Source organism: Vigna angularis, chromosome 4 (assembly GCF_016808095.1).
Source record: "Vigna angularis cultivar LongXiaoDou No.4 chromosome 4, ASM1680809v1, whole genome shotgun sequence".
Taxonomy (NCBI): Eukaryota; Viridiplantae; Streptophyta; class Magnoliopsida; order Fabales; family Fabaceae; genus Vigna; species Vigna angularis.
This window is the reverse complement of record NC_068973.1, coordinates 32624385-32635743: the sequence shown is the minus strand read 5'-3', so window position 1 is coordinate 32635743 and position 11359 is coordinate 32624385. Positions and strand designations below refer to the sequence as shown.

The 11359-nt window shown below is 35.4% G+C and overlaps 2 protein-coding genes across 8 annotated transcripts; one reads left to right on the top strand and one right to left on the bottom strand.

Moving 5' to 3' along the window:
• The first annotated feature begins 225 nt into the window (after window positions 1–225).
• LOC108329956 (VQ motif-containing protein 9) lies at window positions 226–3432 on the top strand. Of its 7 annotated transcripts, none has more exons than XR_008248244.1 (4): window positions 226–1520; window positions 2823–2894; window positions 2969–3159; window positions 3227–3432. XR_008248244.1 is itself a non-coding variant. In XM_052875844.1 (2 exons), the coding sequence occupies exon 1, from the start codon at window positions 590–592 to the stop codon at window positions 1514–1516; it is 927 nt and encodes a 308-aa protein (XP_052731804.1). In that variant the 5' UTR covers window positions 226–589; the 3' UTR covers window positions 1517–1520; window positions 3227–3432. The 7 variants fall into 7 exon arrangements, 2 of the variants coding, with proteins under 2 accessions (XP_052731804.1, XP_017419852.1); XR_008248243.1 differs by having other exon boundaries at window positions 226–1525; XR_008248241.1 differs by lacking the exon at window positions 2823–2894.
• A 3369-nt stretch (window positions 3433–6801) lies between these two features.
• On the bottom strand, window positions 6802–8864 carry LOC108331757 (14-3-3-like protein). Its single transcript, NM_001329820.1, has 4 exons — window positions 8320–8864; window positions 7843–7965; window positions 7184–7300; window positions 6802–7094 (listed from the first exon to the last, which is right to left on the bottom strand). Exons 1-4 carry the CDS (start codon window positions 8803–8805, stop codon window positions 7041–7043), a joined length of 780 nt encoding a protein of 259 aa, NP_001316749.1. The 5' UTR covers window positions 8806–8864; the 3' UTR covers window positions 6802–7040.
• Window positions 8865–11359: the final 2495 nt, after the last annotated feature.

Below are 11359 nucleotides of genomic sequence, written 5' to 3'. Positions count from 1 at the left end.
GTTTTCCCTTACGTCCTGCGTGAGCAATGTAACCTGACGTGAGGAAAGCTAATTTAATAGATAAGATCATATTTTATTTATTATTAATGAATAAAGAAGAGAAGAAAAAAAAAACATATGAGCTAATAAAACGACTTCCCTTCTTTTGCTATTGCTGTCTGTTCTCTTCTTTTAAGCCCTAAAAACATATAAAAAGCAGCGAAAAGAGAAAGAGAAACACAAAAGAAAGAAACATAAAAAAGAGACAGAGTTTTTTTTATTTATTTATTTTTCTTCTTGAAAGTGCTTTAGTTACTGATTGGGAGAGGAAAAAAAATAAATAGAGAGTATTTATTTTGGCGGAGGTTGGGAGAAATGTGACCAGTCACCACATGTTTGAAACCCTAAAGAAAAAAAAAAAAAGAAAAAAAAGAGAGTAGCGGTGTATAGTATATAGTGTGGTGTGTCCCTACTTGGCTTCTGCGATAAGAGGAAGTGTTGCAGCACCACACAAAGAAACCCACCAACACAGTTCTGCTCAAAACACAAAAACAAAACACAGTGAGAGAGAGAGAGAGAGTGAGAGAGTGTGAGAGAGAGTGTTTTTGTAATGGATAAAAGCTGTCATCCCTCTGCAGAGTCTACTAATACTAGTATAACCACAACCTCTGCTACCAACACCGCCACCAACACCAACACCAGGGATCAATATCTCAGGCACCTCAACAAGCTTTCCCAAAAGATCTCCAAACCCATCATTAAAAAACCCACCTTTGATCATCCTCACCCTCAGCCACCGTCACAGCCCCAGCCTCAGCCTCAGGCCCAACCTCAAAACCCAAACCCGCAGGCCCAGCAGAACTTGCAGCATCAGCCACCTGTGTACAACATCAACAAGAACGAATTCAGGGATGTGGTTCAGAGACTCACCGGCTCGCCTGCGCACGACCGCATCTCAACGCCTCCTCCCATTCAACAGCCCAAGCCTCCCAGCTCGCGCCTCCAGCGGATTCGCCCTCCTCCCTTGCCGCAGATTACCAACCGCCCGCCTCCGCTCCTCAATCCCAACACCCTCCCCCGCCCTCAACTCCCCAACGTCAACTCTAACTCCGTCTCCTTCAACAACTTTTCCGTCTTCGCTAGACCCCCCGCGCCGTTATCTCCTCTCCCGCCCTTCCCCACAGTCCACGCGCCCGCTGAGTCCCCCATCTCCGCCTACATGCGCGATCTGCAGAATCTCGTCGGTTCAAACCCCAAACACTTCTCTGGCTTCTCCCCCTTGCCGCCCCAGCTTCACCCTCAGCAAGAACAACAGCAACAGCAGCAATCGCAGCACCAAGCCATGGTTCCTTCGCAAGCTTCGTTTCCGATGCCGTCTTCTCCTGTGCCGTTTGGGTGCTTGAATTCCCAGCTGGCGTCTTACCCTCTGCTTTCGCCGGGGCTTCTGTTTTCTCCAACTTCGGGACAGTTGGCGTTTCCGCCGCTTCCGCTTTCACCCACCGTGCCGGTTCCGAGCCCTCGATGGAGAGGGCTTTGAGAGGGTGAGGTATATTTGGTTACAGCCATGTTGAGTTAGCTCAGCTTTTAGGATTTTTTGTGGGTGGATGTCGTGTTACCTGTACATGGTGCTGGTGCTAGAGGGTGGGAATGGGGATTTATTCAATTCGTGGTTGTTGGACTTTAACTGGTCCGCTGCTGCTTAGTTTATTCTGTAAATGGGATATCAAAGACATCAAAAAGGGACAATTTTGCATTGGTGTTTTGGGGATGCAAAAGCAAATTAGATGTTATACAATTATAGTTGGATTATTAGTATTATTATTATTATGCTTCTTTTTTAATATCATTAAAATCTTTATTGCTTTCACTATTGTTTTTATCTTCTGTTAATTATTGTATATGTCCTTACCATGTAGATTTTGTCATTTATTTCCTTTCTCATTGTGGCAAAAATTGTTTTTTGGCTACTATTCTTTTCTGAGGGATGGTGGTTGACCATTTCCATTTCCTTGAAAACGTTTAAGTGGAAGAATCTTGATCTGTAACACAGCTTGTCATTTGGGTTCATGTTTCTGCTAATGGCAACATTCCATTCAGTTAGACAAAGGCTGAAATTGTTCTACTCAACCTTTTTATAGAATGGGCAAGTAGTTTTGCCTGCACGCATACCTGATTAACGTTCCCTTTTAGCCTGCAACTTTATATCAGTTGATCTGCTTTGGAATGATCACATCCGTTTTTAATGTAGCTCAGGCTTTTGAATATGTTTTTAGTGCATTCTGCTGTGTATTTTTATCATTGGCTAATGCTTCACAATTTTGTTCTCTTGGTTAGCATTTTGAGACCTCATAGGCTTACGAGAGATTGATTGTGATTCTTTTATCATTTATATTCCGGATTGAAGTTTGTGGTGGTTCTTTAAACTTTCAAGGTAGTCCTTTTGGTTGGTTAAAATTTTATGTTGAAGCATTCTTAACCAGATGCTCATAGAAAAAGGCATAAGGAATTAGATTGTTCAGCACTAATGTCGTTCTGGTGTGATTTTTGTGGAATTGAAGATAAGTAGTTTTAAATTTGGGTAGCACCATACATAGAATATTATTATGTTATAGCACTCACAAGTTGAAGGATCAGGAATTAACTTTGTAGTCTGTTTCATTAATCCCTCCTGTAGAGGAAGTCATGTTTGATATCCTTCCTCACTAACTTTCTCAAATCTTTCCCATACAAGGGGGAAAATAGAAGAAGAGTTGGGGAAGGAGTTATAGCTAAAGTCTTAGGAAGAAGGAGAGTAAATTGATGTGTTTGCTATATAACTTGTTCCTAAAATTTTGTTCTTCCAGCTGTGACAGAAGTGCATGGCTTTCCTGACACTGAGTAGATACATGATTGTGGCAAAGTTCACTAAATATCTGGTAGTTTTCTGAAGTGATTGATGCTAAGTATTGATTCCCTTAGTTTTGAAAGTGTTCTTCTCATTTGTGTTCAGATTCCCAAAGTTGAACTATACTGCTTTTGGCACGACGAGTCTCAGATTCCTTAGAGTGTTTCTTGCATTCATGGTGGATTAATGACTGAATTTTCGCCACACAATAACTAGAGAAAATAATGCCATGCAATCAGTGTGGACTCAATAAGTCAATTTTAATTTTCTTTCTCCAGTCCGGCAAGTACCTGAAGGTTGTTGTTTGGTTTGCAATTTGTCAAATGACACATCACATTTGTTTACACTGCTTTTTCTGTGCAGAGATTGATTCTTTTACTGATAAAAACACATGGTGGGTCTTCTGTGCTGGAGATGAACGAATCCTTTTGTAAGGAATGAGTTTTTGCAAATATTACTATCACAACAATAAAGCGTAGTAGTATCTTTTTCTTTTAATAAATTGATTTAGACTTTGTAACATAAAGTTGATGAACTTGTAATATAAAAGAGGATAATTCTTTCTGGTATTTCAGCCTTGTGTAGCAATAAATAGCTCAGTTGTAAGCAAGAATTTGCTTATCTTTTTCATGTGAATGGATTTATATTTGTAAAGATAAGTGTTAAACGTCATTATGGCAGGGGTCATGATATGCTTGAACTCAGATATTTTTCTTCAAAATAATACTTAAATAAAGTCATTTTTGTTATGTTGTTCTCTATGGATGAAGCTGCCACCTTATACCGTGATAAATCTGTCACGCAAACTTCAGAATCCGTCACCTTATAATTTTCTGACTTTTATTTAAAATATTAAATTAGGAAAGAATATTATAAGCCTTGAAAGAAAGACACCTACATTAATGTACAGTTTTTTGAGATATTCAAATTACTTCGACATATTTGAGCTGCCAATCCGAATACTTGTACCTCAACCATTTTGTACATCAAGTGAGTCTCAAAATATTCTATTGATGAGAAAGTATTTTCTATTATGGATTAAAATATATAAGTGTATTTATAAAGTACCATAGATTAACTCTAATATATATATATATATATATATATATATATATATATATATATATATATATATATATATATATATATATATATATATATATATATATATATATATATGTGTGTGTGTGTGTATTTGTTTTTTAATGTTTATGAATTTTTTATGTTATATTTTTTTATTCTTTGATAATATTTTCTCATTTTTCTCCTAAATCAAAACTCTTTTTTTGTCCCTTCACACCCATACTACTATAACATTGTACTAAAGTTTGAGTAGACCTAAAAATAAACTTTGATCTTATTTTTTAACAGAACATTTTGTATCAATATTATGGTTGTATTTTTCATATCACTTTTACATAGTAAATTTCAACATACATTCATATTTCTTCACTGATGTAGCAGATAAGACTGACCCAATAAGAACCATGAACCATGAATTTCGCTGTAAACTTTTAGTAGCAGATAAGACTGACCCAATAAGTAACAACAAAACAATTTCTTTTAAGGATGAAATATTATATTGAAGTGATAACTAATATAAATAAATTTTAGAATAAAGTAATAATATATTAAGTGGTATAACAATTGTATATAATAATAAAAGTTTCAAAATATCATAACTCTTGTTTTAATAGAACTTATTTACTTTAATATATATTGTCTTTACTTTCATTAGTAAAGTTTTTGCATTAAGGTATAAGGTATTTAAATGTATTTTTCAGGTACTATTACTTTAAATTTTTAATATAATTTGTAATTTTACATTATCTTTGTACATTACACATTTATATATATTCTTGTATTTTGTATTTATTAATTAAAATATTTATGAATAGAAAGTTTAAATTTGTAATAGAAAGTATTGTTTATTGGGACATTTATGACTAGGTGGTGACGTGATCTTGAAATTAAAGTTTTCTAGGTTTAATTTAGGAGATTCGTGTTGGAGCTAGGAAAAAATGGTGATAAGTTAGTCTACTCTAGTGTTTGAGATATGAATATATTTGTGTTTATGGTTTATATTTTTCATATAAGTTTGCTATGGATACTAATATAATTATGGAAGTAAGAACTAGTATAATGACAAGTACTTGGTTTTAGATTACGAATGAAACAGTCAATAGATGATAGACAATTGCATCTTGCACTGAATTAACTAATGCAACAAACTTCACATAATAATCATGGACTATGTCAATTTGTGCCAAATTAAACAAATTATTACATGGGTATTATAGAGGGTCCAAATTTAATTTCAAAAGGTTGGGAAAAATCTATTGATGACTGAAATGGTTACCTTAATTGAAACCACTGCACAACCTCATTATCTGTGAGTAATAACTAGTAACTTTTTGTTAATCTTTATTCATTAGAATCATAACAGTAATTAAAAATTGTCCAATCTTAAAAGATCTATTAATAACATTTGTATTATAAAAAACATGAAAATTCAAATTTCATATTTTACACCTGAAACAATTGATGTTGAATCACGTTGTTCTGAAGTTTTCAAACCGTTTTAAAAATTCATATTTCAAGATTTGTTAACTTCTAAAAAGTCAACAGAAATCTTTTATACACTTTTTTGACCATAAAGTAATGAAAACATCAATTAACAATATTTATAAAATTATAAGGAAATGGTTGAAAAACCAATTATGTAAATAATAACTTAGAGTAAAAATATTATTACTGTATAAATGTTATATAATAGAATGTTAAGTATCTTTAAATCTAACTGTAGAAGTGTTATGCAATTTGTTTTTCCTACTGATAATTTAAAATGTTTAATTATTTTTTGATTGATGTGTTACTCTGTAACTGAAGAATCAGAAAGGAAATAAGAGGGATGTGTTTTAAGTAGAGGAATACAAAGATAACAGGCTGAAAATTGGTTCAGCCCAGTTAGAGCTGGTCTAAGATCTTCCACAGCAATCCATTAAAAGCCAGGTGGCATTTCCAAATCCTTTTCTTACTTGTCAATCATACATCATCATGATGGGCTGTTCAGGAAGAAAATCAATTGAGACGAAACCTTTTTCGTGGAATCAGTTAGCATGATCTCTTCCTTCATAGAAAGGTGTTCTCCATCTTTAATTTTATGAGTCCTGATAACACATTCATATGTATATGTAAACCAGTACTACTTTCACGTCAAAAGAAAAGAGAAGGCTGTATCTATTAGCTAAGGAGTGGCTGTGGCAGGAAAGTCTAAGCTATCTGTGGGGTTAGAAGAAAACAGTTTGTAACTTTTATGAATGAAATAAAATGATTTCCACACATGCATTTCGCTTTCATTATTTTTCATTTCTCAACAAAGCATTTTATTATTAATTTTATTTCTCTAGGTCATTTTATGTTTATTCATCATACTTTTCTCCTTTTCATCAATCAAAATCTCACTTTTTCTAAGACATTTATTAACTAAAATTTATTGAAGTTAAAAAAAAAGTTTAATATGACATCTGTAAATCCATGATTTCAACCAATTCTGAAAAAAAAGTTAAAGTAATAGGAACCATTACTATTTATTTTTATTTGTTAAGTTTGAGGCACCAACTAAACATTAAATGATTCAATTTTGATAAAAATAACAATTACACAACTTCTATGTTATGAATCTTACTGTTTTGTAATATTTCATAAACACTAAAAACAGATCAAAGTTTAGAAAACATTGCTAGAATTGTTAAAAGAAATACAAATACCATAATTAGAAATTAAAAATTCAACTCACAAATATAAATGCTCAAAAATACGGGCAGAAGTTCTTTAGTGATCTCGAACAGACCTTCTATTTCAGAGAATGAAATGTACAATCCTCAGAATAATTAAACGTACAAAACCATAAACCAATTCCAACAAAACAAGTTTACTAGATAGAAGAGAATCTTAAAATTCCAATTCCGTAAAATAAAAACTTCAGCGTCCTTAATAAAATAGGCAATTTGGAAAACACTTGAAAATGGAAGGACAAACTAAAACGGCCCAGTACATCCACAATTCATAACAGACATGAATGCCTAAAATTCCAGCATCAAAGATATAGCAACAAACACCTCCCTTCAAAAAGATATAGAGGAGAAGTTCAATTCTAATTAGCAGTAAAACATCTCTACTGATCATCCTGTTTCGGTGCTGCTTCTTTAATTTCATCTGCTCCATCATCCTGAAAGCACAGTAAATTTCATCAATAAGTTGTTGATAAGAATACGAAAAAAAAGCGAAGGACGAACTTAGGCAAACTAAAATCAATACCTGCATGTCCGAGGTCCAAAGGGTGAGGTTATCACGAAGCAGTTGCATGATCAAAGTGCTATCCTTGTATGATTCCTCTCCCAGTGTATCCAATTCAGCAATCGCTTCATCAAAAGCCTAGTGCATATCAAAAGGATAAAGATTCTATCATTAGTTCGAAATATGCCATCAAAACAGAACATCTCACAGTAAAGTTGTGCTCTTGCAACTGGTTTCAGAAAACTTTCATAACAGAGACTAAAAATAATATAGTCCATGGTACTCAGGTCAGGTACCCCATCTTTATAGTATCCAGATAAAGTAATCAAGTGTTGATCGATTGTAAGCTAGCTATAATTTTTAGACCCCCAAACTTCATTGTGAAATCCAATAAACATTTGACAACTCATTATAGCTACAGGTAAAGTATCAACAAGTATACAAAGAAAACTCCATGTTCCATATTTAGACGCTAGAATCCAACAAGTAACATCATTGTTGCTTCAACATTAAAGAGTTACAATTTGGACTTGACATAATTATTAATGGACAATAATAGCTGCAGACTTCATTGCAGGGGGCCCAATTCCATCCTTTTCTCCGGAAAACATCGAAAACTCTGCTCAAATATAGTAACCACAAACATATATACAAAGGCCAAAATATTCTCTAAATCTAACCTGTTTTGCAAGGTTGCAGGCGCGATCAGGAGAGTTAAGGATTTCATAGTAAAATACGGAGAAGTTCAGAGCAAGGCCGAGCCTAATTGGATGAGTTGGAGGCAGTTCGGCATTTGCAATGTCCTACAAAACAACGAAACACGTTTATACTTCAAAGCAATAAATAAAAAGATAGAAGAAAAAAAACTAGAACGAATATCGTTCAATTCAAATTGTTCAGAATTTAAACGCACAAATATTTCATATGCAGTTGCAAAAGATTAGCAGTTAAAACTAATATTAGCGAAAACATTTAAAACGAATCATGCTTAACCGCTCCAAAAAATCGCACCGACTAAATCGTGCAGATTTCACAAACAGGTTAACAAAAATCGTAAAATTACAAGCCATAAATGCAAGTTTGGATAATAAATCGAGTAGATCTGAATCAAGAAATCAGTAAAAAAAAAGAAATGGAAAGGGAAAAAAAGGGCGAACCTGAGCCGATTTGTATGCAGCGAGAGTGCTCTCGGCAGCCTCCTTGCGCTCAGCGCCGGTCTTGAACTCGGCGAGGTACCTGTGGTAATCGCCCTTCATCTTGAGGTAGAATACCTTAGAATCGCCGGAGGAAGCCGAGGGAATAAGGCGAGAGTCGAGGAGCTTGAGAATACCGTCGCAGATGTTGGAGAGCTCGGACTCGATCTTGGATCGGTAGTCGCGGATGACGGTGACGTGATCCTCGTTGCCGCGGCTCTCTTCCTTCTGCTCGATCGAGGAGATGATGCGCCACGAGGCGCGGCGCGCTCCGATCACGTTCTTGTAGGCTACAGAGAGGAGATTCCTCTCTTCGACGTTGAGTTCCTCGTTGTCTGCGGCAGCGGACACCTTCTCCATGAACTCCACCATCTCTTCGTAGCGCTCGGCCTGCTCAGCGAGCTTCGCCATGTACACGTTCTCTTCGCGAGGCGTAGGAGCGGCCGCCATTGTCGAATCTTGGAGAGAGAGCGAGATCTGGTTAGGGATTAAAGAGGGACAAAGAGAGAGACAGAGAGAGGGAGAAAACGATGAGGGAGACGGAGATCGACGAAAGGGAAAGGGTGGTTTTGAGGGTAATGCGTCCGATAATTGCGTTTTGAGAAGCGTGGGTGGGGTCGTTTTGGCGATAGAATATGGACCGTTGGATGGGGGATTTTTATTTAGAAATAATTTTAATATCTGAAAATTGGAAAATATCGTTGTTGTAATTTAAAATTTAAATTCAAAATAAGGAAAAGAGACAGCTGTCATTGACAGGGGGTTTTGATACTCTGTGTTGTTGTTGTGTGGCGAAAAGGTTGGTGAGTCCCTCTCTCTCTCTCTCTCTCTCTCACCCACACTCTGGCATTTACGAATCTCCCTCTTTTTAATTCAATCTACGACCAGGAATAATATTCTTTTTCGTTGGTTTCAAAAGTTTCAACTTTGAATGAATTGAACCAAAAGGGTTGGCCATTCAAAATTTCAATTATGGCTAATAGGGAAAGGAAAAGGAATGGGCTGGGTTGGTTGGTTGGTTGGTAATGGGCCCATTTCAATATTGGATTCGACTAGGCCCTTAAAAGTGCTTTTTACTGTGACTTTTCTTCTTCTTTTTATTTCTCCGGTCCTCGTTAATTAAGAACCAACAAAATGGTAGGTCACGATAGGCATTACGCACTAGTCTGCTCGTCGGTCTTTACTTGATAAAGCTAGCTACACAATTTCCATATAAAACATTATGTCACCCTAGTAACCTCTTTCGTATCAATGATAAAATCATATTATATAATGTTGCAATTCAATGAGTTGTTGACTAATAATAAGCCTCTGAAGGAGAGGTTGATGGTAAAAGCATCCAAGCCTTGCAGGCTTCATGAGAAGGAGATTGCGAACTGTTGGACCCGATGAGAAGTTAATTAATAAGTACCGTATGAAGTCAACTACTAAAATTATTTACTACTTTCGACCCAAGGATCCTTATATTTTAAGCTTAATGTGTGGAGAGTTATGGTGTTGGACCTTCTCAAAGGCCAATTAGTAAACCTTCTTAAATGTGGCCAACCTAAAATAAAACTGAGATAAATAGGAAACTTATTCAACTATTCCTTTTTAATTGACAAACTGGTAAGAAAGTTACCAAATTACCCCTATTTAATTTTTTAACATCTGTCCATTTTTTTGCGTGTCATTAGTTTTGAAATTGAAATTCCCTCTAATGTTGCCGCGAAGACATCTTCTTAGTTTCCCTTCTTCTTCTTCTTTCTCCAAATGTACATTGCATGGAAGACGAAAATGAGAGGGGGATTGTTGGTCTCTCAATGATGGATATGTTGATCTCTTCCCTCTTCCTTCCTGCTCAGGTGTAAATATTCTGTGGTCTAAGTTATTTTGTAATCCTTCAAGTTCTATTTTCGGATGCATTTTTTTTTTTTTTGTTTAAGATGAATATTTATATTTATAGTACATTAACTATGTTTCATCAAAATTTCAATCAGAGTATTATTTTTTCCTTGAACTATTTTAAAAGTTTAGTATAAATGGAGCGAGCGATGCTTACACACATTCTTTTTAGTTTAAGATGAATATTTTTTTGTCTAAGATTGGAAAAGTACATTTTGAATGTTGATCTGATTTTTTCTGTGTATATTTATTGTATCTCGTACAAGTAAAGGTGTTTCGGGTATAGGGTTGAAATTCCTTACTCAAAGCACTTAAGTTGTCTTGAAGACCGAACGGGCTCCCTAGTGGTTTTTCATCCTCCAAGTTATGTTGTTTGCTCTCCCTCCTTCTTGTCAAAGCCGTGCGGGTGGGTATGTGTCAAAGGTACTCAGATGCTTAAGTCAGTAATATAACCGACCGGTTATCAAACCAAGTGATGTATGTAATATTGTAATAATGTTAGATTATTGCGAAAGAAAAAATGTTGGATTGCAACGTTCAAAACTTTAATTGCCAATAACGTTTAAATTCATTTTATTAAGTACTCCAACAATAAAATATCTAATGGCTTTTATTGTCTTTTATTGATTTTATTCTTTCCTACCTATATAAATAGAGAGCTTTTCCCCATTCCAAAAACACACCAAAAGGAGTCTTCTCTCCTTCTCCTCTCTTATTTTCCTCTTCTAAAATTATTCTGGGTTTATTTTATACTCTTTTTAGAGATCTTTGCTAGTTCTAAGATCCTCAGAAATATTCTGGGAAGTTCCTGTTGTATCCTAGGGGACTTGCGCAATACACCACGGATAAGTCCTTAAGGACAGTGAATCTACACGCCTCAGGAAATACTGCTCGTGATTTTGTCAGCTTTTATACAACAATCTTAAGGACTTATGGCTGACATCAAAAACTCAATCCCGGAGGATCAAAACTTTGTTTTCAGAACTCAAACGGTATTTGCGAAACCCATAACTTCTAGAGGCTGCCAAGGTGCTTGCAGCAACGATGACTTCTGATTGCATTTGTAAGGACCGCGGATGAGGACGAAGAAGATGAGGTACTTGAGTAAATTTTCGTATAT

Bases quoted from the DNA above. Each gene is read 5' to 3' on its own strand.
- LOC108329956 (XM_052875844.1), top strand. From the start codon at position 590: ATGGATAAAAGCTGTCATCCCTCTGCAGAGTCTACTAATACTAGTATA.
- LOC108331757 (NM_001329820.1), bottom strand. From the start codon at position 8,805: ATGGCGGCCGCTCCTACGCCTCGCGAAGAGAACGTGTACATGGCGAAG. The intron at 7,966-8,319 runs GTTCGCCCTTTT...GTTGTTTTGTAG, and splicing joins CTGCATACAAATCGGCTCAG to GACATTGCAAATGCCGAACT. The intron at 7,095-7,183 runs GTATTGATTTTA...CTGTGCTTTCAG, and splicing joins TTTGGACCTCGGACATGCAG to GATGATGGAGCAGATGAAAT.